Source organism: Miniopterus natalensis, chromosome 1 (genome assembly GCF_054644295.1).
Source record: "Miniopterus natalensis isolate mMinNat1 chromosome 1, mMinNat1.hap1, whole genome shotgun sequence".
NCBI classification, from domain to species: Eukaryota; Metazoa; Chordata; class Mammalia; order Chiroptera; family Miniopteridae; genus Miniopterus; species Miniopterus natalensis.
This window is the reverse complement of record NC_142081.1, coordinates 49644123-49669637: the sequence shown is the minus strand read 5'-3', so window position 1 is coordinate 49669637 and position 25515 is coordinate 49644123. Positions and strand designations below refer to the sequence as shown.

Genomic DNA, 25515 nt, shown 5'->3' with positions numbered 1-25515 from the left:
CATCACTGATGTTTCTATCTCTCTCTCTCTCCCTCTCCTTTCCTCTCTCTGAAATCAATAAAGATATAAAAAAAAGAAAAGAATAAAGCTTGGGTCTCCTTCCTGAAGCAGTGACAGCTTGATGGTGAACAGGACCTGGGGGTCCAAGTACTGCATACATATAGTCAACCATTCTCTTAGGTGTGGCCCTTGCCAACCTGGCGCCTCGCTGTCTGGATACGAATAAGTTACTTCTGGTAGTAACTACCCACTTTAGGCTCTTTCCTGTTGCTTCTTTCATTCTGGAGTTTTTTACATTTTAATCTTTTGTTATCACTTTAGTAGACTCACAAAAGGGAGAAGAGATACATGTTTTTGGCCAATTCATCATGTTTAAACACAAGCTCCATGTTGCATTTTAATGCCCTTGGATGAGTAAGGAATAAAAAGATTAAAATAAAACAACACCCTATACTACAAACAAGTGACAGAAAAAACACTTTACCAGCTTGTGATGAAAATCCAGAAGCCGGGAAATCATGCAGACTATTGCAAAAATCATGAAAGTGTGAACTACAGCAGTGACAGAACCGGATAGAAGGGTGTGACTGTGAGAGGGATTTAGGAGGTAGTTTCAACCAGGCTTAGGGACTAAACGTGAGGGTGAATGTAGTAAAAGGTCAAGGATGACTCGAAGGCTTTCCACTCGATGACTGAGTGGAAGCCATTACCATCTTTTAAAGAGAATGCAGGAGGAAGATTGGGAGAGGAATAGGTCAGTTCTATTTTCAGCTTACTGCATTTGAGACGCCTGAGGCTCACGCAAGTAGAGGGGCACTAGGTAGATACGTTGCTCTTGAAGTTTGAAAGGCAGTGACTCTAGCGTTAGCTAGTCATCCTCAATGTTATGGTTGTAATGAGCTCTGATAATCCTATTTTGTTGTTACAGCAATATTTCTAGATCTCTTGACTCATTCTGTAGCAGATTTAAGTAATAAATTAATTCTTAATTTCAAAAGCATCTGCCTTTATTTGAAAGGGGAAAGAATTATAAGGCCTCTGAGACTCATGTTTATAGAAATAGGAGCTGATATATATGGAGCAGGATCTGAAGCCTGGAGTTTAGGTTTGTCAGAGTGGATGATTTCCATTCTTATAAAAACAAATCTTTACTGATGCTCAAGTCATCTTGAAGAGAATAAATATTAAAACAAGGACTTGAAATATTTCAGTGACCACCCAAACTTCCCTAAACCTTTAAAAATCACACTAAATGAAAATATTTTCAAGTTGGCTGTGAAAAAGTGATTCAGATTTGAGAGTTTACACAGAATGACTTGAGGTGGACTTGTTCTTAATAAAAAGTAGCATATAATCATTATTTCACACACATTCTTATTTTCTTCTTTAGTTTCAGCAGAAAAAAATGATCCTTTCTTCAAATAAAATTAATTCTTTATTTTCTGTTCCACGAACTGTCTCTTAATATCTTTCTACCCACCAGATGTCTTTCTCCACTTGTTCTTCTCTTCTATTGCTCCTCTGAAAAGACTTTAAATCGATACCTCCCATATGACACAGCCTTAAATTGGCCAAGATATCAAATCAGCCTGCGTTTAATGGCAATTGGACCACAGTGAAAGTTGAATAAAGTGTGGCTCTGGTAGTCGGTAATCTGACAAGACAGAAAGAGCAGTTTCCTGTGTTTTGAGCCTTTAGGCTCAGCGTCAGGCTGCAGAATACTGGCTCAGGGGGTGCTCTTGCTCGCACACGGCCCGCCACTGTGTGTGTGTGATGAAAGGTGCTCCTTGAGTGACGTTGCATTCCTGGAAACAAATTCTCCGAATTACTTTGTTTTATAGGGTAGTATGCAGTAGGCATCATCTGACCATGTTGAAATTAAATATGTATTTGTGTATCAGAAAGTTAAAAATTGCATTATTACAACTATTTTAATTGATACGAAAGAAAATTTTGATACTTCTGACAGTATTTCTATTTCAAATCTCAATTCCATATTGCAATTAGGTGCCTGATCCATTATCTGAATTTTTAATTTATAATACACAAATAATTGAAGAGAATAAAGCTGAAGATAAGGGCTACAGGGTAAAAAAGGGCTATAACAAAAAAAGGACTTATGTTTATATGTTAAACAGTGATTTAAATATCATTATAAACATTTCCAAACCAGTATCTTAATGTAGTTTCTGACACACTTGGAGTCCTTTTATGTATTGCTTCATATGCACAAGTGTGTACCAGGCACTGAGTTAGAATGTGGAGTCTGTTATAAAGATGACCACCTGGTTCCTAGTTTTGAAGGAGCTCGAAATATGTAGGTGAGGCAGTAAAATAAGACAGTCCTTACAATCTATGCTTTTTAAAAATCTTCATTTTTGAGAGTATTAAAGATGTCCACTTTTTTTCCCCATTGCCACCCTCTACCCAGTTCCTGCCCCACCCCAGGCCTTCACCACCCTATTGCTTTTAATTGAACTCTGAAACCCAGCCAAAAACAGGAGCAGGATTGGCTTCAATAGCTCGACCTTTTCCCTGCAGAATGAGAGCTGAGCTGTTAGTTTAAAGGGAATTAGTGTGATATACAACACTTAAGGGAAGTAGAGTCTTCGCTCAAGCTCTTATATTAAATAGCATTATTCCTGTTACTGTGGGATGGTTTTGCTGTCCACTTTTAAGGAAACATGAAAATGGATTAGGTCATCTCTAAAAGTCTCTTTATTTTCATTTTAGGATTACATAAAAAGGGCAGAAGCATCCTTTAAAATGAAACTTTCTTTTAGAAGATTTGAGTTGAGTCAAGAGGATTGAAATGTTAACCCTTTTTTAGCTAAAAGTTACTGAAAACTGGTAGGAACAAATAAGAGAATGGTGGTTTCTGTGACTTTGATACCACTCACTGAAAAGCAGGAACAAACATACTTCAGAGAAAATTTCAAGTGTCTAACAAAATACAAGAATTATTTGGTTTTTATTCTGTTTTGTAGGAATGACTGTTTTCTTTTTGGATCTGTAGCAAATTTTTGGAGATAATGGTTTGATAATAGTTTTACTGTTATTTCAACAAAAATGTAGTTTACTAAATAATGCTTTTACTTAAAATCTCCAACTATGTAGGTCAAGAAAAAACAATCTGGTATAATCATAGTATTGTAGTAGATCTGATTTCAAGTCTCAAATTATATCAAGTTACCTTAATTTCTCCCCATAGCATATAGATTTACCTACAAAGCTAGATGAGAATTATTGATGATCAAAGGAAGGGGCTTATTTTCCTCTAAGTGTAACTTGACATTTTCTCTCCAATTTTATTATTTTATCTAAAAAATAGGGCTAGTATATTTAAAAGAAGGAAAGGTATAGAGTCGGCTGAATTTCTCTCCATTGGTTGATTTAGTGATTATAAGGGAAGGAGTCTGCTACGGGGATCCTGTGGGTACAGCCGGGCGCCCCCAGCACCCTTGGAGAAGGAGCTGCCCTGGCGCTGCTCCATCGCGGGCGCTTTGCCCTCACGCATCCTGGCCTGTGGCGTGAGAGGCAGGACCTGGAGCAGGACTGAGAACTTGAGCTCCTTTAGCTGGAGTGGGGTCCTGTCCCCCACCTGTCCGTGGGACACTCCACCCATCTCTGCCTTCTGCACTGCCTGCATCTGTGGCTGTCTCAACCTCCAACTAAAGTTTTACAAAACTGAAACCTAAAAATAGCTAGCAGAGGCAAACTTTTTATAAACTATATATTTCTTGACAAATACAAATAATTTTTGTACCTCATAATTTTCACTCAGGATAATCCAGACATAATGAACTCCATTACTATGAAACACTGTGAGTTGCAGGGGTGGGGATATTATGGGTGTATTTGGAATATTACTGGATAAATTTTTAGGACTAATATTATGAGATATATTTCCCCTCCCCCTACAAAAACCTGTTCAGACAACTGTTTCCCCATCAATGTCGCTCTGTTTGGTGGCTACACTGTCTTTCTCGGGCTCTAGCAGGGAAGAAGAGGGCTGTTCTAAACATTATCTAATATAGTTGCAGGTCCTTCCGTTTAAACTAGAAATATTAATAGATAATTTCTATTCTGGTAAATTCTTTAAAAGACACACATTACTTTTCAAAGATTCTATCCCAGGAGGAGGAGAGAAAAATATTACTCTGTTTGTTGGGTGAAATGAGATCTGAATGCAAGATCAACCCTGTGTCCTCAGTGTGTAACCCGGGAAGCGGGGTTGCTTTCTGTGTTTTGGAGACTTGTGGTGAAGATCTTACAGGGATAAAACAACACACTTTGTGGTAGTTGGTTTCAAAACGATTAGAAAAAAAATCATGCATTAGAAAAAATATATAATTGAATGTTTTTTGAACACTAGAGCTCCAGCCATGTGACATCTTTTATGAAAATTAATGATTATTAGTTTCTAGACCATTAAGCAGAGCCTGGAGTAAAGATCAGAGTTGGTTTCTGTGAATTTTCTTCCTCAAGCTTTGGTGCCTAATACGATTATCCCCATTTTTAGTGGTTTTCTTGAAGATTGCTGATCAGCCTCATGAGTGACTTCCATTAGCAATTACCAAGCGAACAGAGGCAGAGTTCCCCCTTGACGACTTAGTCCTTCCTCTTGTGATTTCAGATGGTAGTAAACAGTTGCTTTCCAACAGCTCACACACCGCCGCACTCTCCGTAATGCACAACGCTTATCTACAGGGTTATTCCGAGGTTAAATGAGTCTAACAGGTGTGCCCATAGCAGTGGATGACTCTAATCCTTCCGATTGTTGGAGCAAGATGTGATGCACACTGCAAAACTGAGAGAGCTCCATCCCCGCCCCCGGCCCCAGCCCCTGACAGCTGTCAGCCTGCTCTCTCTCTGAGCCTGTCTCTGTTTTGCTTGTTAGTTCATTTTGTTCATTAGATTCCAAATATGAGTGTAATCAGATGGTACTTGTCTTTCTCTGACTAGCTTATTTCACGTAGCATAATGCTCTCCAGGTCCATCGATGCTGTTGCAAAGGGTAAGATTTCCTTTTTCACAGCTAAGTAGCATCAGTGTCCCCCAGCTTTTTATCCGCTCCCATACTGATGGGCACTTGGGCTGCGTCCGTATCTTGGCTATTGTAAATAGTACTGCAGTGAACATAGGGTGAATATATTCTTCCCAATTAGTGTCTCAGGTTTCTTCGGATAAATTTCCAGACGTGGAATTGCTGTGTCATAAGGCAGTTCCATTTTTAATTTTTTAAGGAGAAAAAACTTAGGGACATGGACGACAGAATGGTGGTTGCTGCGGAGAAGGGGGAGGCGGTGGAGGAAGGCAGAGGAGGGATAAATGGTGATGGACGGAGACTTGGGGTGGTGAACACAAAAGACAGTGCACAGATGATGTCTTGTAGAATTGTGCACTGTTAACCAGCATCACCCCAATAAACTCAATAGAAAGAAAAAAACAAACGTAAAATATGAGAGAAAATTCTACCTTCTCCTTCCTCCCTGAATTTATACCAGAATTGCTGAGTTGGTAAATTAAACATAATTATCTTTTCACTTCTGACTTGATACTTGGAGGAACATCTTCCTGTTTATACGATAGGGCAGGATTGACATAAGAAACCAGAGGTTCCCACCTATCTTTCTGAACAGCTTCTCATTGTGTCGAGAGTTCTGCAAACATCAAATCAGTTAAACATGGAAGAACCATGTGAACCTGTTAGGAAATAACTTTAACCTTTATATTTCCTTTTGCAAAAGAAAAAAAGTGCCTAAACAGTGGTTTTCATTCTTTCTTTTAGGAGAGAAAGTGTTTTAGTAAGCAGCCTTATTTGGTGCCCCAGCGACAAAGCAATCAGAGCTGCTGGCTTGAGTGGGAGGTGGCGGGCACCGAGTCCCGGCTGCCACGCCCGCTCTCCAGGAAGCCTCTCTGGGGGCCTAGGTCTTCTCAGGACACAGTTCGAAAACCACTAGGCAAGGTGATCTCTGAAAGCCCTTTGGTTCCCAGATACTCTAATTCCAAAAAGTGATTCCTGAATGTGTCCATGTTATTTACTCTATACTTCGCTATACCCCACGGGGAACTGACAGAAGAGGTCCCTGTCGTCCAAGGAACCATCATCTGATAGGGAAAGGGAAAGCCGAAGAACATTGAGTGTTGTGTTTGGTGTTAGTGAGACAGGAACAGAGATAATGCTCTTTCCTATAGATCATTTGTCTCTCCGGTCCCATGCCCTTTGTTTCCTAGGGACGTGACTATGAAACATTTCATGAGTCTCCTTCCAGGCTGTGTTGTCATAATTTTTCTCTCTGTACATACTACAGAAGTAGAGCTTTGTGATTTAAAAAGTTTTATGTAAATTATATCATTCTAGATAATTCTGTAAGCTTTAAAACTCAATGTCATGTTCTTGAAAACTCTTCACATTGATGCCTGTTGGTCTAATTTATTCATTTTGATGCATTTCACAATATGAACTATAAAAAATGATTCATTCCCTACGAAGAGGCATTTATACTGTATTTTTTTTTTTTTTTGCTACTACAAGTAATGTTATAGTAAATGTCCTCCTACAGGTAATCTGATACACATGCAAGACTTCATGTCAAATACCTACAAGCAGAATTGTGCAAAAAGGTAGCAAATTTTAACCTTAATAGAAATGATTATATAAACTTGACCACCAAAAGCACTTCTTGAGGTTTCTATCCCTAGCAATGTGGCAGTCTCGGGTATTTAAGTTTGTTTGCTTTTCAGTGGTTGTAAAATAATATTTCATTCCTATATTTGCACAATTCTCATAGCTGAAGAATCTGAGCATCTTTTTCAATGTTCATCGTTAGTTCAGAACTCCTCTCAGTGAATTGCATGCTGAAATGCATTTCTTTTTTCTGAGTTGTTTTTCTTCAAGTTCTTTTATTACGGATGCTAAGCTAATCTTCTGTTTGTTATATGTGTTGTAAGTATCTTCTCCCGTTCACATTTTTCCTTGGATGTGATAAATTCATTATTCTTATCCTTTATGATTTATGCTTTCTATATCTTTATCTCATGCCTGTGTATGCTTGCGTGTATCAGCAGTGTGTAGCTTGCTGTTTTATGGATGTAGCAAAGTCTGTGTACATGTTTTTCTGTTGACTAGTGTTTGTGTTAGTTCCAGTATTTAGCTACTATTAATAAAGCTGCTATAAATTTTTGTGCTTATGTCTTTGTGTGAACATGTTTTCATGTTTCTTGTAGCAGAATACCCGTGCCATCTGGAAGTGTACATTTTAATTTTTAAGAAATAACCAACCTGTTCTCCAAAGTGATTGCAACATTTTACATTTTCAGCTTCAGCGTAAGCAAGTTTGAGTTGCTTTGCATACTTATCGACACTTGTTATTATCAGTCTTTTAAATTTTATCCATTTTACAGTGTATGTCATGGTATCTCATGTGGTCTTAAATTTTATTTCCCCAATGATTAAAGATGCTGAGCATCTTTTGGTGTGCTCTTGGCCATTCATATATTTTCTTTTGTGAAGTGTCTGTTCAAATTTTTTGTCCACTTTTAAATTGAGATTCTAGATACAAATTCATAAACATGTTTATATGTGTATCTACCTGCTATGCATATACATACACACATATGTATAAATGATATAAATTATTTTATATATATTTTCTAGTCTGTAGCTTTTTCCTTTCCGAACTTTAAAATTTTGATTAAATCCAATTCCTCATTTATTTTTCTTTTAACACTGATTTTTTAACGGACTAATTTGAAAAATTTACAGATTGTAAAGAGATTGCTTGTACCCTTCACTCAATTTCCTGCAATAGCTACATCTTAGAGTACAGTATTTTTTTTTTTTTAAAGTATAGAGAGAAACATCGATCTTTTATTTTTTTTATTTTTAAATATATCTTTATTGATTTCAGAGAGCGGAAAGGAGAGAAAGAGAGAGAGAAACATCAGTGATGAGAGAGTCATTGAGCCCGCAACCCGGGCATGTGCCCTGACCAGGAATCGAACCCCGATCGCCTGGATCCTAGGTCGACGCTCAGCCTCTGAGCCACGCCCGGCTGGGCGAGTACAGTATTAAAACCAGAAATTTAACATGGGTACATATGTGTGTATACTTCTGTCATTTTATCATGTGTGTGGATTATATAACCAACACACAGCAGTATTCCATCCCTAAAAAAGATTTCTCCCTTTTTGTCTCATGCTAACACTTTATAGTCATGGTCGTTCACCCCAGCCCTCCTTAACCATTTGTAATCCCTGGAGTACACTAATCTGTTTTCTATCTTTGAAATTTTATGGTTTCTTGAATGTTATATAAGTGGAATTATATAATAATTCTTGGATATTGGCTTTTTCACTTAGCATAATGCCCTGAAATTTGTCAACAGTTTGTTTATTTTTATTGTACTACTCCACAATTTAACTCCTTACATATTGAGGGACATTTTAGTTATTTGCCTAATCCCACAGGTCCCTGAAGCTGTCATTTTTTTTAGTCTCTATTGTTCAGATTGTGTAATTTCTTCTATCTTCAAGTTCACTGATTTGTTTTTCTCTCAAATGGATATTGATCCTATCCATTTTGTATTTTATTTCTGCTCTTACATTTTTTAATTCTAAAATTTTCATTCGTTTCTTTTTGTATCTTCAGGTTTTTTTTGCTGAGACGGTCTACTTCTTTACTAAACTTTTTATTTTATCTGTTTCAGACATATTTATAATTGTTTGTTGAAAAATTTTATGCTGGCTGCTTTAAAATCCTTGTCAGAAAATTCTAACATTTGTGTCATCATGTGGGCATCTGTTGTCTTTCCTCATTTGGTCAGAAGTTCTTGGCATAACAAGATGGAAACCTGGATATTTAAATATTATATTATAAGACTTTGGATCTTAAAGTTTTTTATTTCAGCATGCCTTGCCTGATACTGCTCCAGCAATTGATTGGGAGCTCCGGCTCTCTCCTCAGCTTCCATAGACACCCAGGGGAAGGACTTCTTGTTACTACTGGGCATGACTGGGAGTTAAGACTCCCCACTAGATCGCTTCTTGTACCACTTTAGCTTACAGAGAAAGGGGTGTCGAATTGCTGCTTCCTATGTGGCCCCCACTGACATTGCGAGGGTGACCTTGTTACTGTTGAGCAGTCGTGAAGTCCTGACTCTCTGCTGTGCCTCCTCTAACATAACTCCAGTGAGGTTGGCCTCATTGCCACTTTCTTAGGGAAGAAATTTAAGCTCCCTGTGTGGTTTTCAACTCCCCATTTGGCCCTCTCCCATGCCACTCCAGTCAATGTCAGGGGTCAGAGTGCTTCATTACAATTTGAAAGGGTAAAAGTCTAGACATTCTCCTTAGCCTTTGCTAATAGGAGGGGGAATGGGAGCCAAAGGATTCTCTGTGGTGTTTGGCTACAGTGGATTAATTATTTATTGTCTAAAGGTTTTCTGTCTTGCTAGCCTGTCCCTTTTCTTGGCCCTTCTGTTAGAGAGAATAGACTTACCTTTGATCTGTTCTTGCTGCATCTGTTGACATTTCTGGGTTGCTGGCTTCTCCAATATTCCATTTGGGATATTTGAGGCAAAAAGAAAAGCCAGGGAGCTCACCAGGGAGCTCATTACCGTGTTGTATTTTGAATCCAAAGTCTCTAGGGAGTATGTCATCTTCATTCCAAATTTCAAAGTTTTTTTAAATATTAAATTTATTTGGGTGACATTGGCTGATAATAATAATATTACATAAATTTCAGGTGTGTATCTTTATAATGTGACATCCGTGTACTCTATTGTGTGCTCACCACCTGAAGTCTAGTTTCCTTCATCACCATTTATTTGACACCCTTTACCCTCTTTGCCCTCCCCTATCCCCCTTCTTCTCTTGTAACCACCAATTTGTTGTCTGTGTCTATGAACTTGTTTTTGTTTGTTTTGTTGTTCCTTTGTTGCTCTTTGTTTTATATCCAACATATGAGTGAAATCATACACTACTTGCCCTTTTCTGTCTAATTTATTTCACTTAGCATAATGCACAAGATCCATTCTTGTTGTTGTCAAAAATGGTTATATGGTTGAGTAGTATTCCATTGTATATATGTACTACATCTTCTTTACTTAATTATCTGTCAAAGGATGCAGGCCATTTCTATCTCTTGGCTTTTGTGAATAATGTTTTAATGAATGTAGAGTTTTTTTATTGTTTCATTGATCTGTTTCTTTTTGTGCCAGTATCATACTGTTTTGATTACTATAGCTTTGCAATATAGTTTGAAATCAGGGCACATGATACCTCTAACTTGGTTCTTCTCTCTCAGTATTGCTTTGGCTATTAGGGTCTTTTGTGATATTATATAAATTTCATACTATTTTTTTTAGTTCTGTGGAAACTGCCATTGGCATTTTGATAGGGATTGCATGGAATCTATAGATTGCTTTGGTTAGTATAGACATTTAATGAAATTAATCCTTACAACAGATGATGGTGGTATATCCTTCCATTATTTGTGTCCTCTTTAATTTCTTTACTCAATGTCTTATAGTTTTCCAAAGTCAGGTCTTTCACCTCCTTGATTAAATTTATTCCTAAGTATTTTATTCTTTTTAATGCAATTGTAAATGTGGTTATTTCTTAATTTCTCTTCTGATAGTTCATTATTAGTGTATAGAAATGCAACAAATTTCTGAATATTAACTTCACATCCTGCAACTTTACTGAAGTTATTTATTCTGTTAGGTTTTTTGGTGGTGTCTTTAGGGTTTTCTATGTATAATATGTCATCTGCAGATAGTGACAGTTTTTCTTCTTCCTTTCCAGTTTGAATGTGTTTTTTTCTTGTCTAATTATTGTAGCTAAGACTTCTAATAATATGTTTAATAAAAATGGTGAGAATGAGCATCTTTGTCTTGTTTCTGATCTTACAGTATGATGTTATTTGAGGATTTGTTATATATAGTCTTGATTATGTTGCAGTATGTTCCCTCTATACCTACTTTATTGAAAGTTTTTTTTTTTCATAAATGGATGTAGTTTTGTCAAAGGGCTTTTCTACATCTATTTGGATGATTATCTGATTTTTATACCTGTTCTGTTGATGTGGTATATAACATTGATTGTTTTGCAGATACTGAAACATTCTTGCCTCACTGGAATAAATCCCAATTAATTATGTTGTATGAACCTTTTAATATGTTGTTGAATTTGGTCTGCTAATGTTTTGTTGAGAATTTTTGCATCTTTGGTCATCAGGGATATTGGCCTACAATTTTTTTTTGTAGTGTCTTTGGTTTTGGTATCAGGATAATGTTGGCCTCATGGAATGAGTTTGGAAGCATTCTTTCCTTTTTAACTTTTTAGAGTAGTTTGAAGAGGATGCATATTAATTCTTCTTTAAATGTTTGGTAGAATTCATCTGTAAAGTTGTCCGGTCCTGGACTTCTGTTTGTTTGGAATTTTTAAATTACTGTTTCAATTCATTATTAGTAATCAGTCTGTTCAAATTTTCTGATTCTGTATTATATAATCTGCTGTGATGTCCTGGAGTATACTTTTCATTTCAGTTACTGCATACCTCAGCTCTGATTAGTACTCTTATATTTTCTAAGTCTTTATTAAGTTCTCACTGTGTTCCTATATTCTTCTCTAAGCTTCTTGATCATCCTTATGATCATTACTTTGAATTCTTTATCAGGCAAATTACTTAACTTCCGTATCATTATGTTTTTGTCTTTTGTTTTTTTCTGGATACTTTCTTGTCTTTCATTTGGAAAATATTCCTTTGTCTCCTCATTTTGTTTGACTTTGTTTGTTGCTATGAATTAGACAAAACAGCTACCTCTCCCAATCTTGCAGGAGTGGCCTTGTATAGGATTAACTTCTCTGTAGGCTGCATGGGCTGGGTGGTTTTGGAAAGCTGACTGATGCCAAAGCAGTCACATGAAGCACCCATGGTTCCCTGGTCAGCTGGCTGGCTGGAGCTGGGGCGGGGAGGGTTTCTCAGGCCACATGGCTCAGAGTTGCTAGATCTGGAGTGGCCATGGGCGGCTAGTGGCCTAAGGAACATGGCTCCTGTGGCACCCTGGCAGTCCATCTGGCTTGGGATGGTGCAGGCACTAGCCAAGATAGTGCAGGGTGCACTGTGGTGGACTAGAAGATTGTCTAGAGCTCTTGGACAGAGCTCCAATCATGCTATCGAGGTGTAGGGGGAACATAAGCAGTGGTGCTTTGTGACACCTCTGATGCTGAAGAGTTCCCACAAATTCTGAGTTCCTGCAGTTTTCCATCTGTTTGGCAAGGGTTTTGGAAATATTAAATGGATTTTTCTCATGTATAGTCTAGATTCCCTCTAAATCACTGTTCTATCATAGTGCCCCAGGACAGTTGAGTCTGCACTCTGGTCCTCAGTGAGATTCTTTCCTACTGCTGATTGCTCCCTTGAGGGAGGGTTCCCATGGTTACTGCTTCTCTATCTCTCCTACCTTTCTTTATGTGCGCTCTCATATGTTGTGAGAAGCTGTTCAATCAGCTCTCAGTTGTTCTTCAGGAGAAATTGCTTTATATGTAAGTATATATTTAGTGTGTCTGGGAGAGGATGAGTGCAGGGTTTTCCTATGCTACCATCTTGGACCCACCTCCTGCATCATCATTTTTAATAGTATTTTATGTGAAAAGAATACATGTATTTAAGTTTGATGTGAATTCTGAACCCACACTTGGTACAGGACTGAGGTTCCACTTTTCATGGGTAAATGTTTTCCATTTATGTCTAGGTGGATGGAAAAATTTCTTGTTTCCATTCTCATACATAATCTTTATCTCATGAATTGATATTGTATGAGAGTATTTACACTGTATTGACTTTCTGCTTTATCCAGGTAACTCCAAAAAAGGTTTTATCTTTTCCTGTGCACAGATTCTGTGGTGTGGACTTAATATTCAAGTTCCATGAAAACTACTGATATCTATCTTTATTTTCAAATGTTACCTCTATCCCTTAGCAGTTAGGGAGCACTTGATTAAAGTTTGCTGAAAGAATAAATTTTTCCAATAACCCTCTGAGCATTTCTGGCTTTTACTTCATTGACTATTAGTTTTGAATTGCCACTTTATTTATAGTGATTGGGGAATTACATTTGCTTTTATTTTTGAGCTTGGGTATATTTTAAAGTTTAAAAAATTGTTACCTAGTATTTGTGCATGTGTATGAAATTGTGGTATAGGTGAGCCAGAGCACAGAATACCTTCATATCATCTTATTCTGCTTTATTATCCAGAAGACTGACCTGAATTTTTATAAACCAAAAATAAAATTCTGATTATGTTGTATGTCACTGTGTTGCTTGAAAAGTCTGTGAGTCCACATTGCAATTATGGTGTATTTAAATTCCTTAATAGAGTATAGAAAGACTTTAATGCTATGAACCCAATTCACCTTTAATCTCTTAAAATTCTTTACTATCACACTTCCATGTTTCTGTTCCTAATACTCTATACTCTTTCAAGCGTCAGTGCCTATACAAATTCTTTTCCCTCTGCCAAGAATTCTTTCATTCATCTGACAAACACTGACTCATAAATCAATTCTGCGTGAATTTTTTTCAAAACCAACATTCTTTCTGGCTGCAGAATTAGATCTTTTCTTTGTGCTCCCATATAACCTGTTTTTACCCTTCATATGTTCATATCATATTGTATTGTCATTGTGACTCAGTTTTATCAGGTTACCCCCAGGCCATAAATGAACAAAAAGTGAGTGAAATATGCATTACACTAGCATTAATCTCTCACTCAGCACCCACCTGTTGCATCCAGAATTATGACTGGAATGTGAGCAATGCCAAAGTGCTTCCTCTGACTGGCAGCATCTAACAAATATTGCTACCACTCAAGACAGTTGAGATGATTCAATAAAAGAACAGGTAAAGGGCTTTGCACAATATCTAGCACATGGTAGGTGTTTTCTGAAGGTTAATGACAACTCAGCAACCCTCTGATTACATTATAGGCTTTCCTCTGAACTGTTTGCAGCTCTCATCTCATGACTTTCAGGCATACTATACCTGCTTTAAAAGCCATATATATTTTGATATAGTGGTAAATAAACCAAACCTATCTCTAAAACAGTCAGTGAACAATATTAACCCCATTGTGAGATTTATATCATCTCCGAAGAACTTTAGAGCAAAGATGTTTAAGAAAATTGCTAAACTACATAACAGTATAGAAAATCAATCTTTATAAACTTTGACATTTCTTCCACCCAAATTGCCTTCAAAAAATGTGTTATATAATAAGGGTAAAAATCAAGAGAAGAAACACATGTATATGTATATACACTATAAACATTTTTTACATTTTTAGATAGTCTTTTAAATCTATTTATTTTAATGGTTGCAAATTATTGCATCAAGGTCATAGAACATAATTGTCAACCCATACTTCTATACTTGTTCATGTATACCTTTTTCCAATTTTTATTGTAAATTATGAATGATGCAGATCTTTGCACATAAATTTATTTTTTAGCATTTAAAATTATATTAGTTTTCTAGGGCTGATTTAACAAGGTACCACAAATTGAGTGACCTAGGACAACAGAAATTTATTATCTCACAGTTCTGGAATCTGGAAGCCTGAGATCAAGGCATGTTGATAAGGCAATGCTCCCTCTGAAAATGTTAGGGAGGGATCTGTCCAGGCCTTTCTCAGAGCTTCTGGTAGATAGTTCTTTGGCTTGTGGCAGCATAATTCCAATCTTTACATAATATTTTTCTTGTCTATACATCTGTCTCCAAATTTCTCGTTTTTATAAGGACAGCTATCATATTGGACTGGGAACCACCCTACTCCAATAAGACCTCATCTTAACTAACTATATCTGCAACAACTCTATTTCTAACGAAAGCCACATTCTGAGGTACAGGGGGTTAGACCTTTAACATATACATTTTGGGGGACACAATTTAATCCATAACAAAAATAACTTCCCAAAAAGGATTTCCTCATCAAAACATTGCTAGACATCACTAAAAGTTTCTGACTATTATCATTTTCTTTGTCATCAACCATGTATTGCAGTGTCTGATTCATGACACTATCAAGAGCCTTGGGAATTATTGGTAATAATCAAGTAAAGTATAATTAAAGTATCATTATTCTAATCTTTGTTAATTTTATAATCATGATTAGATATAGTTTTAATAAGCTGTGTCATTTTTCATGTTTATTTACTATTATTGCATTCTAATTTGTGAATTGCCTAGTCACATTTTTGAGCATGTGTTTATTGGGGTATTAAAATCATTTTTGATAGACATGTAAGTTCTTTTGAAATGAACATATTAGCAAATATGTATTTTTTTTATTGTTTTTACATACAAAAGTACTGAAAGAACATAACGGATTTATCAAACTTCTTTTTTTGGTATTATTTTTACCTCTAAGTTTAAGCATACCTTCTCATTCCATAGGGTTAATATTCTCTTGTTTTTACTTGCTTTTCTTACTTTATTTTATAATTATTTAATACATCTGGAGCTTCATGGGATATGTGTGAGATAAAAAATACAAATGAATATTACAGATACTTACCTATGGTCTAAGCATCATTCATTTGCTAGTGCTTCTCTTTCTGTTTAATAACACACGTCCTCTCTTACTCACTGAATCTTAAGTATAAAGGTTTGTTACTAAGCTGTATTTTATCTTTCACTGAGCTTCTAATCTGTTATTTTTCCATGTCCTTGGAGTTTTTAGCTTTTATGAATTTTTAATATTTGTATATACTCTAATTCTAATTTTAAAAAGTCTTAGATGTTTTTACATAATTGTTACACTTGATTTCAAGTTACAACAACTTTTCATTATGCTTTTAACTCTTAAATCTGTAAATCTGTCGGACAATTCCTCCTCCCTGTACAGGAAGATGGAATGTTTCCTTGATTCAGATTTTTAGATACTTCTATAAAGAGGTGGAGGTAATTTAAAGTTCTTCAGTGTCCTGCAAACATTTCTGGTCATCTATATTTCAGAAATGTAGTAGAGGTTAAGAAAAGGTGATTAATATTACAAAGGAGCTTGTATCTAGGAGGATTGCAAATAAGAAAACTGGCAAAGGGTGAGAGTTAAACAAGAGGAAGTGTGCACAGTATACAGTGTTCACGTACAAAGGCCACAAGTCCCTGAGAAGTGACCAGTTTTGGAGGCCGACAGGCAATTAACTAGATGAAAAAGAGGAGCATTTGCTTTAGGAAAGGAAACTGAAAATGAAAAGGTACACCGGTATCAAAGAGCCTGGCATAAAGATGAAAGGGAAAGAATGTAACTGAGACCAACGTGTGGGAAGTGAATGAGGCCTGATGAGCCAGTGGTACACACAAATCTGACTTTCTCTCCTGTGGTCTTTGGGTAACACTGGTGCGTTTTAAAAAGGGAAGAGATGTGACTGTATCTGTATTTTTAAAAAAATTTCAAGTGGGAAAATATCACAGGTAGACCAGAAGAGTGGAAATGAACAAAAAGAGTTTGTTGATGCATTAAATGAATGAATAAAACATTGAATGAATCATTGAATGAAAGAACGGATATGTATGATTAGATTTAGCAACTCAAAAATAATTGATGATTTTGTAAGGATTACCTTTATTTGGTGGGATGGTTGATATAGAAACCAGTTATCAATGGGAGATGTCAAGTATTGAATATTTGATATCAGATTGCGTGTCATGGTTTTCAAGCTAGTTGTTGCTAATATGTGGGAAATAACAATATTATTATTATTATTTTGGTTATATACTGATATATATATTTACTTTGATAACTAGTTTATTAACCATAATAGTTGACCAGGGGATTTTTGTTTGTTTTCTGGGTTTAAAATTGCAATTCCTGAAAATAATAACATTGCATCCTGTCTTCTAATACTTATATTGCTTTTTCTATTTCATGTTTTAATATATTGGTCAGAATTTCCAAAAGTAAGTTAAATTAATGGTAGTTGGTATTTTTATTCTGGTTTTAATAATAATGGGGATGCCCTAATATTTCACACTTAAGTTGATGACTCTGAAAGTAAGATTTTTTTTTAGCATATTAAACTTAAGGAAGACTCGTTCCAATTATACTTTTTAAAAATTAGAAGGTTGTGAAATTTTATCAAATGACTCTCTGGGATCTATTGAAATGAAGATATATGTTTTCTGACCAGTTGATATGTCATATTAAATTAGTTATGCCATGATTTTAAATCATGCTTGGGATAAAGTCTACGTGGGTATAATTCTTTTCTGATATAATGATGAATTTTATTTTTGATATTCAGTATTTTAAAAATATTTATGACCATAAATAAGAGTGTTTTTTTATTACTTTGTATTGTGCTTTACTTTGTTTTATATTCCAAGTTATAACCCTGAGATATTGTAAAATCTCTAAAATATTGCACAAAATATTTCGTTACAGTAATTAATCTATACTTAATTATTCAAGAAAACAAATACATTTCAGATTTTCATCAATAAAAATAATCACTGAGCTACATGACCTTGGACAAACCTTTCTCTTTCTGCAGCTCATCTATAAAAATGAGGGGTTTGCACCACATGAACCCAAGGTCACTCCAGCTCTAGCTTTCTGTCAACTTGTATTCATAGAGAAGTAGCTTCAGCTTTATGGTAATAAGCAAAGGTGAATTAATAAGTTTAAGAACAATACTACAATGTTAGGTGGAAATGGACCATGCTGTGATGACCCTGGAAGATTTAGACTTGAATTCTAAAAAAAAGGTATTAGTCCATTGGTCATCTAGTTGGGCCCTTGAGCAGTTGAAATTGAAAAATGTCCACCCTGTGATTTATCTTAAATTGCACTGGAGAAGTGTGGACCAGCCACCCCTCTCTGTTTTGTCCAACTCACCTGAATAATTAGATCTAAAGGGAGCCCTGGAATTGTGTCCCACTTCTGCCATTTACTAACTTTGTGATCTTAATCAAGTCACTTAACCCGTATCAGTTTTCTCATTTACAAAATGAAGTATATTTAATTATTCTTGCAGCTCTTAAGTTCTATGATATGAGAAGCCATAAATAAATAATCCCGTAATAAAATATTCTCAATTTATGTAGTCTTCTGAGGTTTACTTTTGCATATATTGATCTCAGTTGATCCTCTCAACAAAGTTTAGAGGCAGATAGGAAAAGTATTAGTGACCTTGTTGAAGTTAGGTATTGACTCTGGAGAATTTGGTAGTTTGCCCAATGTGCTTAGTAAGTGTTAGGGCCTCAGCTGGAGCCTAGGACTTCTGATTCTTCAACTGTGTTCTGTCCTTTGTATGACACATTGTCTTTCATTAAATCCCGTGATCACCCTTTGATACTTTTCAAGCATTCTGGCACATTTTTCAACTCTTTAAATTCTGAGGACCTACCAGCCCTCTTCCCTTGGAGTTCAACCTTGAAATTCTGTTCATTTCTGATTTTAAATAATGTAAAATAGTAACACTTTGTTCATGTGTATGTTTAAATGATTTCTTGAAAAGTACTCCATCTAACATGTATCCCTTCTTTTCCTGATTCTCTTTCAGATAGCAGTTCTGTGGATGAAAAGGTTTTAAATCATACTTTCTCTTCCCTGCTGAGGGACCTTGTCTTTTGTACATGTTTGTTTGTGACATATGAGACCTGTTTTGGTTCCTCTGTTTTAGTTGTGAAATGTGCATGTTACCGCAGCTTTCCATTTTTGGTTGTCCTTTAAGTGTGCCCCCGATATGTTGCATTTATGAAGAGGTTACACCTTGCCAGCTGCGCTTATTTAGCTTACACTTGCCAACCTAGGGGTCCGCTACGGTCAAGCTCAGCATCTGGCCTTAAGTCTGGCTAATCATGATCTTCTGGACTGATTCATGGTCTTCACTGCACATACTGAGTTTTAAGGGTAAACAGCATTTGGAATATGATATATTTTCCTGGACTCTGCCAGTGCTTTTGTTTAAATGCTGACAGCTAATTTCAAAACCTCCACTCATGAAAACACAGTAGCTTTGACTTGGAGCTGACCCTGCTTAGCATTTGTCATATGAGGTGTTATGTGTCTAGTGCAGTTGACCCATGTCCCCAGTCCCCCTCTTTGCAGCTGTGGTATGCTAAAAGTTTGTTTGTTTTCTCTTGTTTTGTTTTTTTCTCATGTTTTATTTAAGGGTCGAATAATAAGTGGCCATGATTTGGATGCTTCTAAATTCTCCGCGCTCCAGGCATTTGGTGGGTAAGTACATTCGCAACCTTTCTAATTTATTCCTTTCATCAGTAGTACTTGGCTGTGCTCTCAACATATGTATTTTAAATCCACGATACCTCATGATGGTGCAGTTAGATAACCTCACTGTCGCTTTCCTTTTTCACAGTAAAGTAGCTCCTAGAGAATTTTGAAAAAATATGTATAGATGTATAATCATGTATACATGTATCTATATACAAAAAAGTCAAAATCACCTAACCAGATTAAGTGTTAACATTATCATTCCATACACAAATACAAACACATAATTTTACATAAATGAACTAATATTAATCCAGTTAGTACTATCTTTTGATCTGCCTATACTTAATGATATGTGTGTAAATATTTTTCTATGTCAATAAGTTAATGACTGGAATATCCACTATCATTTTTATAGTGGCATTAAAGGATGGATAAAAAACATTTAAAATTTAATCACAAAATAATGTGTGAATTAGTCTTCATGTAAAATACTCAAACAAAAAGCAAAAGATTGCCTTTAAATGCTTATAATTATACATTGGTATCAGTTGACTTGTGTGTTCGTAGACCATTTTCTGTGTGCTTGCATACATATCTATATTCATAGAAAAATAGTTTTATATTGTGCATCTGTACATTTAACATAAATTAGGCCATTCTGTATGTTAATAAACAAGCACTGGTTTAGTGCTGACTTTGTAGCAGGTACTGTTACAGCTGCTTTATGTATAATGACGTGTTTGATCCTTATAACGGCCCTATGAGGTAAGTACTCTTTTGACTTCCATTTTACAAATGAGGCAACCTATGTATAAAATAGTTTTTAAAAACCAGACTTTCCTTTCATACAGCCAGCAAGTGACAAAGTCGGTATTCAAACCCAGTTAGTCTAGTTCCAGAGTCTTAACCACTGTGCACATTGCGCCTGCAACTCATGGCTTCCCACCCCCTTTCCTTCCTTCCTTCCTTCCTTCCTTCCTTCCTTCCTTCCTTCCTTCCTTCCTTCCTTCCTTCCTTCCTTCCTTCCTTCCTTCCTTCCTTCCTTCCTTCCTTCCATCTAACAGTATGTCTTAGAAACTTCCCACTTCCTTATTTCTAAGTGATGCAAACATTTTTAAATATTTATGTAATATTTATTTGTTTATTTTCCTATTAATTACTTTTAAGAATATTTCTAGCAAACATGTAACACATTTTAAATCTGTAATGGGTGGACCAAAGCTTATGCATGGTATAGACAGACAGATTAGCTGTTTCATTAGTGTTGACATTCAAACATATTTGTTTACAATAGAAATAGAAGCAAGAGTTTGATACATTTTTTAGGGGGGGTAGGCAAATAGTTTCAGTCATGTGTTATAATACTCTCATTCTTCAAAAATGAATATTTTGTTGAATACATCTACTACTTAGTTTAAATTAAACATGTAAAATTTCAAGTTTAAAGTGCCTGGAAAATAACATATACCATTTTTATTTTTATTTTTATTTTTATTTTTATTTTTATTTTTCTCAAACGAAAGTAATTACGATATTATGTCTAAAGTTTTCAATGTCCTTAAATATGTGAAGAATTTATTCGCATTCCTATTGTAATATCACAATGATTTAAATTTGTTAAGAAAAACAGCTTTACTAGTAGTAGAAAATTCAGATAATAAATGGATTATTCTCTTGTCCTTACCCCACACATATTGTCTCTTTCTTTAAGTTTACTAAAAATGATACCTTGACAAAATAAATGAAAGGTTACCTTAGAAGATAATTAAGTTGAATTCCAATTTAATTATGAAAAAATGTATACCATGACCTTGGAGGCTTATCTGAGTTTATGATCTTATAGTCCCTGGAATTCCTCCTTGCCTATGGCATCCATCACTTTATAACAGCTTGCTTTCCTAACTCATGTGCGAGCATGCATAGACTTTATTATTGCCAAAGCAGCAGAGTTCATCTACATTCATGTTTTGGTTAAGTGTAAACTCTGTAAAATGTCTAGCTAAACTAGGTCATCTTTGCATTTTGAATAGATCCTTTCCACCTCGTTTTTTTCCCAGAGACTGCCTCTTTCAAGGACTTTCCAAGGGAGTTTGGAATTATGATGGTATGGGAAAGGGGTGGTAATTTTCAGCCAACAAGAGAATTTGCCATTACCTGAATGCTTGTTCCCTCTTGAAGAATCTTGAAGATGCCCTTAAGTAAAGCCTTTAATCACAATCTCTTTCAGAAAGACTTGCTTCTAGCTTTACTTCCCTTATACATGTTTTAAAATTATTTTTAATAAAATGAAATATTATAATTATTCTAAATATTATAACTTCTATTGTACTGGGAAACTGAGACTGGAGCAGATTTTCAAAATAGGGAGCCATTGCCTGGCTGGCGTGGCTCAGTGGCTGAGCATCCACCTGGGATCCAGGAGGTCACTGATTTGATTCCCGGTCAGGGCACATGCCTGGGTTACAGGCTCGATCCCCAATCAGGGGCGTGCAGGAGGCAGCTGATCAATGACTCTCTCTCATTATCAATGTTTCTATCTCTCCCTCTCCCTCTCCCTCCTCTCTCTGAAATCAATAAAGATATATTTAAAAAAAAATAGGGAGCCATTGCTTCTTCTTGACAATACTATTTCATTCTCTACTCCTATACCTTCAACATCCCTGATCAGTTCATAACCAACCCCATTCATCGTCCCATCCTCACCTCAAGTGTCAGTGGAAGAACAGTTTGTACTCACTGAAACAAGGTCATGGACTTAACCATGCCATTCTCTGGTTTCTGCTCATCAATCTGTACATTTCTTGTAAATGTTGCTGGAAAGGACATGCTAAACTTCATTCTGTTTTTCCCATCTGTCACAATAAATTTAGACAGGTTCTGGAGAAGAAATTGGGAGATGCAGAGAGAAAAGATAAACAAGAAAATGAAAGAGAGAGAAGACCGGAAGGATGCATGCTTTCATGAAATTATTAAAGTTCACATTTTACATCTCCTAGTGGTTTGACAGGAGCTTGGTAACTTTTGTTAAATATGTAAGCTAAGAATCATACCAGAAGCACACACTGAGATGATATTAGAGAAGTACATGAGCTGTTTTGGAGGAAACATCTCAGAGATGAAGTAGAGAGACAGCAGGAATAGGCAAGAGGAGCCTTTGGACCATGACATGGGTCTGACATCTGCCAAAGGAAAAGGGGAAGGAAGGAAGGACTGGGTACAAAAAAGTGTCAGACCAATGAGGAGTCCTAGAAGAAAGGTTTCCTGTTAGAGGAGTCCCACAGTGAGCACAGTGGCCGTTTCTATTCCCTCCACCACGCTCAGCCCTTGGTTGGGAGCAGCCTGAGGACTGCGGCCTTGGGTTAGCGCAGCAGCGTATCCTGTGGGTGTGGGAGCTGAAGGCTGTCATCCGGCTGCACTTCTCTAAGATTTTCTCTGAGGGATGTCTGAGTGATGCATGCCCATAGCTACCCAGAATCTGATAATTCAATTTGATAAAATTGCTTTTAAAATAATAGTGAATGAAGTCATACAAGTACCTTCTTCAAATATGAACCACTTTATTAACAAAAACGATACTCCTTCATGGTTTGATTGCATGTAAGTTCACCCCTCCATGGCCATTTGTAATGACAGTTCCATTGATTGTATGATTATATTTTTTTCTTTGTACTCTCAAGGTACTAGCCTTGTCTGTACCAGAATTAAGGAGAGTCTATTAAACAGTGGTGGCAATAAGGGGAAAGAGATAGTTTGAAAGAAGAGATATTTATCTTTGACCGCTTTCTTGTCTAGTCATCCAAGGTCTCTGCAGGGTAGTTCTCATGCAACTGCGTTCCTTGAGCCTGTGCAAAGGAAGGCTTATCTCCTGCCTGTGGTTCTGAACTAGGCTATACCTGCTTTCCTTAACCCCAGGAATCCAGTGATTGCTTTCCAAGCCACTACCAGGATTACTGAACCTCATCCAGAAAGAGTAGTGAGAAAAGTCAGAGGTAGAGAAAGCTGGAGAGAGATTGTAGAAGGGAAGAACACTGAGAGGTTGCTGAATAGAAAAAGAGAAGGTTCTGTTTTGAATTCTTGTTTAGATAGATACAACTGAAACACACACATACACACACAATATTTTCTGAGATTTCCAAGGTGGTTCAATTATTGCCATGAACAAGTACTTTGATAAATGTGAACTGGCCAATTATCAGCCAAGGTTCTGAACAAGTCCTTCATTTTTAAATTTACCTTGATTAAAATAGTGATTTTTTTTTCTTCCTGTGGTAAAACCTGGCATGAGTTAGGTTGTACAATATATGGATATAGCTGATTGAATATGCTCTTGGTGTTTCTTTCATAGTTCCGGCGTTGCTTTTCTATTTCTCTATGAAGTTGGGAGGTTACATGCTGGCCTCATGCCCTCTTCCCTGCTCGTAGTCTTGGCCTTCACATTAGCCAGGGCCTAACAGCAGCCATTTAACATGGGAGCCAAGGTGGTTCTTCCTCTCCGGGGGCTGTTAATCCCTCTTTTCTCATAGCAACAGTCTTTTCTCTGAAAAAGTTGAGAACTGTTCTTCCATTTTTTTCCTATATAGTTCATAGATCAGATTGTTTTCTATCCCCTCAAGTAACTTCCTGAAGGAAAGGGCCGAGATTCGCCTAAGCCTAGGAAATGGCTATTTCTCCTTCCGCAACACCTTTCCTCGGTCAATGGTTTATCCTGCACAGATATGCTTGCATGTTTGAGTAAGTGTGCCAAATATTAAGAAAATGACAGCCCTCTTCCCTACACACACATAACAGTTTGCTTCAATCTCAGTAAGAGGTTACTCTTTGGAGAAAATGAGAAGTCTTGTTTTTTTTTACTTTTCAGTCTATTTTTATGGAAAAGTTCCTTTCCTTCCAGGGGATTTGGTATAGAAGTAGTGCAGTATAGGTTTGGGTAAAAGTAAATTAGGATTAAGGATTGTTAATTATTATAAAGGCCATCAGATGCACACAGGGCCTACTTTCACAATTCATTATCATATAGCAATTCAATCTTCATGCTCATAATTTTTAAAGTTATTTTTATTCATATTGCCATCAATCTAGTTTTATCCTCAACACTTTTTACCTTTGCAGACTGATCTTTCTTCACCCATTACTTCCTCCACATTAAGTCCAAGCTATACACTGTTAAAGATTAATCTCCTCAAAGTGCAGTACTTTTCTACTTAAGTGTTTAATGGCTCCTCATTCATGCAATGTGAAATACAAATTCTTCTACATGGCTTTGAATATCCTTTTTGATTTCTATTTCTCTCTCTCTTTTTACAATGGAGAAGTATTATCATCATTTTTATGGTCCCACTTGTTTGCCATTCCTATGGTATATATGAATTTCAGTTGTATAAATCTAATAAGATTTGTAGCCTCCAACTTGATTTTAAAGTCTTAAGGCACAGAGATGGGTTTTGTGGTTTCTTTACAGAGCATATGACAATGCCCTGCCCCTGTGGGGACCTCCTTCATGAATCAATCTTGCTGTAACGGCTGGCTCTTAGATCAGTTGGTTTGAATCATTTCTTAGGAGAGTCAGGTCTACTGCATTTTAAGAAAAATATTATTTCTGAAACAATCATGGATTCAGGATGAAACACACCCGAGAAGTAGTGTGAGTTTTAAAACAAATACCATATGGTTTCACTTATATATGGAATTGGAATCTAGTGAACAAAATAAACTGATGAACAAAATAGAAACAGAGGCATGGACACAGGGAACAGGCTGACAGCTGTCAGAGAGGAGGGGAGTTGGGGGTGGACGAAGGAAGGTAAAGGGATTAACTATAGATATATATATATATATATATATAGACACACACACACACACATCACATAGTTACATATATATCACATAGTTATATATATATCACATGGTCATATATATATATACATATATATATATATATATCATAGTTATATATAACACACGCACACATATATGTAAATAAAACACAGCCAACAGTGTGGTGATAACCAGAGGGCAAGGTGGGTGGGGAGATGGAAGTGGGCAAAGGAGGGATAAATGGGATGAAAAGAGACTTAGCTTTTGGTGATGGGTGCATGATGCAGTGTGCAGATGATGTTTTGTTGAAACCATAGAGGTTTCAAGTGTACAACTCACCATGTCACTTCAATAAATTAAATTAGTAAGTAAATAAATAAATAAAAGCAGTTGAACTCACCCCAAAGTCAGTGTTACTAGGCCCTTACTGGAAAAAAAAAATCACCCAGGGATTGCTCT

The 25515-nt window shown here is 36.3% G+C and overlaps 1 protein-coding gene across 1 annotated transcript in view; it reads left to right on the top strand.

Moving 5' to 3' along the window:
• UNC13C (unc-13 homolog C) overlaps positions 1-25515 on the top strand; it is a 460865-nt gene that overhangs the window by 95831 nt on the left and 339519 nt on the right. The window contains exons 3-4 of the mRNA XM_087821385.1: positions 18569-18591; positions 19181-19245. Of these exons, the coding sequence (XP_087677511.1) occupies positions 18569-18591; positions 19181-19245 (88 nt within the window). The remainder of the gene's footprint in view (positions 1-18568; positions 18592-19180; positions 19246-25515) is intronic.